The 8,298-nt window shown below is 40.5% G+C and overlaps 1 protein-coding gene across 6 annotated transcripts in view; it reads left to right on the top strand.

Annotated features, from left to right (window-relative positions):
- HS6ST2 (heparan sulfate 6-O-sulfotransferase 2) overlaps positions 1 to 8,298 on the top strand; it is a 309,515-nt gene that overhangs the window by 223,392 nt on the left and 77,825 nt on the right. For 4 of the 6 annotated variants that reach the window (XM_017509785.2, XM_037731811.1, XM_037731813.1 and 1 more), the window contains exon 3: positions 5,176 to 5,208. The exons of the other annotated variants lie outside the window; for them this stretch is intronic. In XM_017509785.2, coding sequence (XP_017365274.1) covers positions 5,176 to 5,208 — 33 coding nt within the window. The remainder of the gene's footprint in view (positions 1 to 5,175; positions 5,209 to 8,298) is intronic. 6 annotated transcript variants of the gene reach the window in all.

Here is an 8,298-nt window from a genome sequence, read left to right on the forward strand (position 1 = left end):
ATATTCCGAGTTCCAGTATTCTCAGACCAACCATAAGGAGCTCCCTCTCACGAGGTATGCATGATTTCCTGTGGTCTTGGCATGGAACCAGGAGGAATGAAGAGCAGTCAAACAGCAGAACACAGATGTGGGGGATAGCCCTCTCCCATATCAGTGATGTAGTTACTTTCCACATGGCCTTTATATGCACGTGTCTGAGCTTTTGAAAAGTTGGTTCTTTTCCCAGGAAACAAGATGGCTCAGCAATAGGGGGCTGGGAGCTGTGTGGCAGGCCTGCCACAGACTCACTATGCCTCTGGACAATTCTCTGATTGGTATTCCTCCCTAGGTGAAAGTAATCATGCCTAAAACGTATTGTTTTATGATGACTGTGGACCTCACAGTCTGCTACACAGTCTGCACGATCACATCTAATCCTCCCAAGGACTTTAGGAGCTACGTTTCTAGACTGAAACACATGGGCCTACCTACCCAGGTTGTTTGCTGTTGGTTTCTGCTCTGATACGGCTGTCTTTTCTTCTGATTGGTCAGTGCTGATACCATATCTGTTATTAAAGACGGTGAATGTCATTACCAGTGTAGGCACTATACTTCTTCCCATTTTGTTTTTTGCTGGTGTTTTGTTTTGTTTTTGAGACGGAGTCTTGCCCTGTCACCCAGGCTGGAGTGCAGTGGTGTGATGTCTGCTCACTGCAACCTTCGCCTCCCAGGTTTAAGTGATTCTCCTGCCTCATCCTCCTGAGTAGCTGGGATTACAGGCACCTGCCACCACGCCAGGCTGATTTTTTTATTTTTAGTAGAGACGAGGTTTCACCATGTTGGCCAGGTGGTCTCAAACTCCTGACCTCAGGTGATCCGCCTCTCAGCCTCCCAAAGTGCTGAGATTACAGGAGTGAGCCACCATGCCCTGCCTTGTCCCCATTTTGTAGGTGAGGAAATCAGAGCTGAGAGATTAAGGTGCCTTGGCAGTGTCATGCAGTTGGTAAGTGTCTTTCACTTAGGACCAGAATCCAGTCTGTGTGACTACCGGATTTACTGGTCCCATACCACCTCTCAGGACTATGCATAAGCAAAAGGCTGAGGCCAAGCATTTTAACAGTTTACAAGTAAAAGAGACCAGTAGCTTGTTTTGCTTGGGACCTTAAGAAACACCCAGGCCCTTTGTATGGCTTCTCCATTCACCTCTACCAGTTTGAACAAGAGTCCTCAGCCTGGGACTTTGGCGGGTGGGGGGAACCACACCCCTTCCCATTTAGGGAAATAAAATTTAGCATGTATTAATAGGAGGCATTTTTCACTAAGATATGCTGTATTTGGCCTTTAGAGATCAAATGAGGAAAGTGGCTTGAGATACAAAAGGAAGTGGCGGGTTTCTGAGCAGCAACAGACTAGGTGAGACCAGAATGATGGTGGAAGGGCATCCTAAATGGGAGAACGTGGAATTCAAGAACACATCAGCTCTTGGTGTGGCAGTTAAATAGAGGGTGAGCACACCAGTTCAGTGTTAGAAACTGGAGAGATTGAATGGGCCATTTGCTTGGCAGCTCTGGGACAGTGGTAGGCAGTTATTTCTCAGAGTGCTACAGATTTGCAATCCAACCCAAACAGTGTTGGTGTGGGTTTCTTAACTTCTCTTCTATCTAACCTTTATATGGAACTGTGTGGCTGTTGGGGTCTCTGTTGATGAACAGCCATCCGATATCCCAGGCTTCTGGCAGATGAAGAATCTGCATGAGCAGAAAGAGCCCTTGACTGAGAATCATTCATCTGCTGCTATTCCCATTACTCCAGAGAAATGTGGAGGGGTGGTGGTGGTGCAGGAGGGTTAATTGTTCATCAATTCGTTTTTCTTGTTTTTCTCAATTAAGTTTCCTTGTATAATTTTTCCATCATAAAGAATCAGCCACTCTCTGTTTCAAATTAACAAAGCTGTTTCCCTGGACAGAATAATGTTGAGCCTTATTTCAATTTGGCCATTATTATTTTGGACATACTCTCATTTACTTATACACTATTTGAAGGCTATGCTCTGGGCTCTTTGAACTACTAATAGCATGCTGTACGGAGAAAATGACTAGAGATTGGCGTACTTCTAAGTAACGTGGCACCCAAATTTGAGGGCAAGCTATTAGGGAATGAAAGAATATTGGAACTGGAGGAATTTTACAACCCATCTTGTCAAGCTCCTTCATGTCAAACAGCTCCCTGGAAGAGTGTAGAAGAGATTTTGCCCAAGATCAAATGAGTCATTGGTAAAACCTGGGTTAAAAACTAGGGTTTCTGATTCTCAGTCAAGGGCTCATGGATTTTTACCTCATCCTGGTTTTTCCAGGTCTTAATTTCGAACCTTAGTACAAAAGTGAATCGTTTCACTTTCATTTCTGAAGCCCTAAGCACCTGCCCTGAGAATGTAAATGCCAAGCATAGGTATCATGGTCTGAGGCTCCTGCATAGGATGAATCCCCATCTGGAGTTTTTGGATTCCCATGTCTCCCCAGTATTCCCATTACTACAGTGCTATATATGTGTTCCCTTCATTTTCATCTTTTGTTTTCCCTGCTGATTGGATGCTTAGGCAGTTGCCTAAGTACCATTTGAGTGACATTTAGTCACATCTTCTGGAACCTGGCTCAGAGGAAGGTTATTCCTATGGCTTTTTCTCCAGCCAGTGTCGGGTCATGGGCATGATAACCACGGCTCCTTTGTCCATCCAGTGCTGCTGGTTTCCCAGGATGTGGCTTGCTGAGGGCTGATGCATCCCATCTTAGAGTGTCTGCTGGGCTAGTTGCTACAGAACATGACAGCAACAAATAAGGAAGACTCTGTTGGGATGTGGGACTATAGCGTTATGAAACTGCCACTTAGAGGTTTCCTGTTTTACAGTATTTTAAGGTGCAAGCACGTGGCATTCTCTGGGCAGCAAATGGCCCAGCTGAAAAGAAACCTGATTTACAGTCTATTGGGAAGGCTTTCCACAAGGAGAAATTGTGAATTTATAATGTCCCTTCAAATCCAAAAGAGAATTCTTTCTAATGCAAATGTTTAATCTGATGCCATCGAGTATGTTCTCCATACATGAACAAAGGCATAAATAAAACAGGGAGAAACTCTTTCCTAGAATTGATGACATACAGTACATTTCCATAGAACCTTTTCCAAGCAGATGGCCTAAAAATATTCCACAAAATTGTAAACTCTTTAGAGTCAAGGATTTTTGTCTGTTTTATTCACTACTGTATCATCAGCACCTCTAACAATGCCTGGCAAATAATAGATAATAAATATTTTCAATGGAACATCATGAGTAAAGGGGCTTTTAAAAGGATTCTATTTAAGAACTCTCCCAAAGAGAGTGTGTGTGCATATGCATAAAATGGGTTCTTAAAATTAATTCGTTTTCCTCTAATTAATGTGTGTCTTTTTTTTTTAACCTTTTCCCTATGAACTTTGGCTCGCTTCTGATGACTGGCCATACTTTTGATTGATGCACCTGTAACATCTTCATGGATTGTCACTCAATACTCCGCATCTACCCACCTGGACTCCCAGGTAAGACAATGAGTTTCCAAAGTTCGATCACTGGGCAAACTTTATAAGGCAGTCAAGAAGTTTACCTAGAAATAAAAAAAAAATCTCAAGAGACAATAATAGTTCCTTGATTAAAGTTAAATTTCATCCCGTTCCCATGTAAATCAATTATCTATACACTTACATTATTTGAGAATTTCTATTACTACAGTGAAATGAAGATAATGCCTTTGGAAACTGCTGCATACTTATATTTGGAATTTTCTGATCCTACGAATCAATATATGGCTTTATGTTTTCCTCTTAAAAATATTTTCTTATTTTTTGCTTTTTTTGTATTTTCACCCAAAGTGACGTTACTTTTGTTCACAAGGCCAAGTGCTGTGGAAGGGATCATAGCCTCTCCTCACTGTGTAGGGACTGTAAATCATGGGGTGGGTCAGTACATTGTAGATTACTTCTTTCTTGCAACGGGAGTAGAAGATGAGCAGATTGGGCTCTGGACGGTAAGTACACAACTGGAGTGTCTTGTCTAGCAGATTTGATTTTAGAGCTCACCAAGCATATTGCTTTTGTTTCTTGTGACATTTGCTTCCCCAGCAGTCTTAACAGTTCAGAAACAGGGAAAGGGAGCTTAACCACACCAGAGACTGATAGTAAAAGAGCCATATATTGCTTCTCAAATGATGATGCAAAGGCTCTGCTGCTAGCCATGCTATTAAAAGTCTCTCTTAACTCACTTCTAAGGCCTGCAAAACATATTTGCTGTAAAGAAACATTTCTCCCAAGAAAATGCACAGGCTATATAGCCCACTTTGGGCATTAAAGAGGCGTTGCTACATTGTAAAATTCCTTATTCTGGCGTAATAAAAAACAAAAAGCTAACTGAGCCCACTTGAACCCTCAAATTAGCAACTGACCTGTGTATAACTTCACAGTCTCTGCCTGCTAATAATATCAGAAATTCACACTGTGGAATGAGTGTTTTGTGACCCTTAATATATATATTATAGAAACAGCTAAGCATGTTTTTTGAATGGAGAGACATTGCTTACTTTGATGGATGTCTCGTGTTTGGGTGGAAGGGACTACAGAGATGATTTATATATCACTTTATGTGTGTTTTGAATTTTCATCTTTTTAAAGAGCATCAGTAAAGTCTAATTGTTCTTTTCTTTTTCTTTTGTTATTTGTGTTTCATATATTCTTGATAATATGAAAAATCCCTGCCAATTCCTCTTAGGACCTTTCAATCAGGCATTTCCATTTCAGTGATGCCACAGGGTTGGGTTTGATTTGGGTTTTTGTTTTATTGGATTTTTTTTTAACCTAGATTCCCATTGCTCTCTGTGAAGGGAAATGGAATTAGCATGAGTGAGTGGTAGATCCATCATTCCCAGCCCACAGCCCTCCAGGGGTTTGACTCTCAGTGCAGCCTTGCCCCTTTTAGCCTTCTGATTGGGAATCTCCCCATTACTTGAGAGAAGCCAGTAGGGAGCAAAGTGGAGAAGCCATCTATGAGCTGCTTCCCTGAGGTTTGGGAAGCTGGAGAAATATGCTATTAAAGCAAAACAGAAAACTTTTATTATTTTAACTCCTCTCCTACCAAGCTCTTGCTAGCGACTGGTTTTACTGTTCCTTTAACAGGTGGAGGATTTTTCAGATTCTAGATGCAGCAAGGTAAGTAACGATGTATTTTTAGTTTGACTGAACCCAAGTAAGCTAGAATAAAGAGACTCTGCAGTTTCCTGTCAGTTTAATTTCAGTACAACAAATAGTTAAGTTTTTGGCTTGGACAAATTCTTTCCAGGGCTTTTTTTTTTTTTTTTTTTGTTTAAAACAGCTGAAACTACCCAGCTTGGAGTGTCGGTTCTGAAGGCTGACTTAGTTCAGAAGTGGGATGAATGTTCAGGGCAACCACCCCAGGCAGGTGTGCAGTAGGTCATTAGCTCTTTTTCCTCTTGTTGTCGAAATAGGACGACATAGTAGAGTGTGTTATTAAGAAGACTCCAACCATTGGCAAAGTGTTCTTTACAGTGCTTCAGGCACGTCCGCCTGTCCCTAGGCTGGACTGTGATTTAGAGAACAAGTAGGTCAGCATTTCGTTGAAGGGAAATCAATTATTTGAAAATATCAGGGCTTTTAACATATGTAAATATGTAGACTTGCATATTTACAAGTAATCCCATAGGCCGGGGGGCCTTTATGACATGAACCCTGCAGGAGAGCAGATCTAATCAAACACAAGAAAGTTCCTCTCTGTGGGGAAGAGGGACACTGAGAATGCTCCCGGATGATGCCCCTGCAGGCAACAACTGTTGCTAAGACCTGTACCATTGTATTGCCACCAGAGCCAGAGAGGCTAGCAAGACCATAAGCCATTTTGGAAATATGTGCTCTAGTCGCTTGGCACGCTGTTTTCTAAGTTCATGATGCTCACCAGTACTGTCTTTGGCTTTTGTAGGCTTAATGGCTCCAGAAATATTTACCAATGCCTGTGCTTTGTATTCCTACCCACCTACAATCCCTGTGCTCCTTGGCCAAATAGCTTAGCAAGAGCAAAGACTGTAGGTCTGGCATTCCTCCACAAGGACAGACTCCCATTAAAATAGACTACATGAGCCATTTTGGGGATGCCCAGTTTCGCTTTTTGTAGCCGGCCTTCCATACTCCCATTAGGCCTCAGTGGATTTACTTGACAGCTGAGAATAGTAAATTTAGGGTTTAATTTTGTAGTCAGATTATAATTTATTGAGGTAAATGGCACAGACACACATCGACACCTACTCACACAATACTAGTATGGAAGAACATTTAAAGATCATAGATTGAGTGTGTCATGGAGACAAGGCACCAAGTTCTGTTACTAATGAGGTGACTTTTACCAAGCACTAGCTCCACTCTGAGCCTTAATTTCCTCACCTGTAAAATAAAATGGAGTGGATAACCATTAAGACAATGGTCAATAACATAGGGACTACTATTCCTACAGTAGCTTTAATGGGGAAGTCTTAAGAATTTTGTTCTCTTTTTGCTTTAAAGTTACTAGATGATAGCACCATCTCTTTAAAACAGTTTTGCTGTATAAGAAAGCAAATCTGGACACACTCTTTATTTTTATTATGTTGTTGATTAGTTGGACCAGAAATTATTGTCAGAGCAACTAATACCTGGTCTTAATGAGAGAAAAAAAGAGGAGTACAGATGGTGAGATAGGAATGAAATGGTTTTGGTAAATATCTATGGGGCCCTTTTTTGAATTCCGGTGAGGTGAATCATGTATGAAAACTATTTGCAAGACTAGCATATTTTTCAACCACTAGTAAAATAATAAAACAAACTTTTTTTTTTGCTAATCCCCATTGCATTTGCAGTTTCATAAAGGTACAAGATTATGATTATCTCTGCCTCATTATTAACAATTTGCATAAGGGCTTGCTATTTCTTAGATGTCTGAATAGATTTTTGTCATCCAGAGAAAGAAGGGAACAATCAATGGAAGCCATCCTAAATGCCTAGTATTATTGCTACACACATGCACAATTAACAGCAATACTAATTGCTTCACACCAGAACCGCATTTGTTTTTCTACAGACGGCAAAAACAGTAGTAGCCAGAGTGCTTGTCAATCTCTCTCTTTTTCCTATAGCCAACTGTATCATAGGGTCTGCCGTTGACTGTAAACAAATTATTTGGTTGGATTTTCAGTGTATCATCTTGTCATAGAGTTTCCAAGTTTCTGTTTCAGTTAGCAATCAATGCCTTGAACAGCCAGACTTATTTTTATATTTTAACAATAGGCCTCTATAAATTTAATGAATAAAAAGATGCTGACATGTCAATCAGTTCTGCTGCTGCATTTACATTCTACTTCGTATTGCATGTCTTTAAAATTATTGGCATTAGACCTGCATACAAGAATCATAGAAAGTCCAGGCTAGATGGGGAGTTTTAAGATCATCCTGTCACACGCCCTCCTTTTTCAGATGAGTATGATTGTCAGTAATTTGAATTTAATAACAACCACCAAATCAATGATGCTACATGTTTTTTGTACCTTTCAAACTTTGGGAAGTATTATAGTAAGTTTGAATGATACCTGGTTGTTTGGGAATCATATAGCTTTAACTTACTTTCCAAATAGCTGAATCAGAATTTTTAAAATATGCCCTCATAAGGCTTACCTAAACATAGCCATAATATTGATGGTATATGTATGAAAATACATGTTCTATGCAAAGCACCTGGCAATGAGACACTCAACCAATATCAGCTGTCCTTCCTTCATGCATAGATTACCTAATTAACATTAGCATAGTGGAAACATTACATCAGTGACTGACAGTCTGGGCGTTTAGAGTCAAACTGACATCAGGTCCAATCCTGGCACTGTACTTTCTAGCTGTGTAATTTAGTTCATCTCTATCAGCTTCAGGTAGTTTTCTCACATGTGAAATGTAGCCACTATATAGGCTTGTTTTGAGGATTAAAATGAGATCATGCATGTCAAGTGCTGGCACATAGTAAACAGTCTATAATGGTGGTTATTACCATTGCTGTCTGACATACCCAGTGGCAGACTCACTCAATAGTACGTTTAATCTTATAGTGACTTGGGATACTTACACAAACACCTGTACACATTCACATTTGGGCACATAAGTTCATAAGATTTGCATCAGGAAGACTGCTTTCCCAAAGGTTATCTGTGACTACCAAGTTTCACAATTCAATGATCTCTTCCCTGGTCAGAGTCTTCTTGACCTCTT

This window comes from Cebus imitator, unplaced genomic scaffold (genome assembly GCF_001604975.1).
Source record: "Cebus imitator isolate Cc_AM_T3 unplaced genomic scaffold, Cebus_imitator-1.0 Scaffold421, whole genome shotgun sequence".
NCBI classification, from domain to species: Eukaryota; Metazoa; Chordata; class Mammalia; order Primates; family Cebidae; genus Cebus; species Cebus imitator.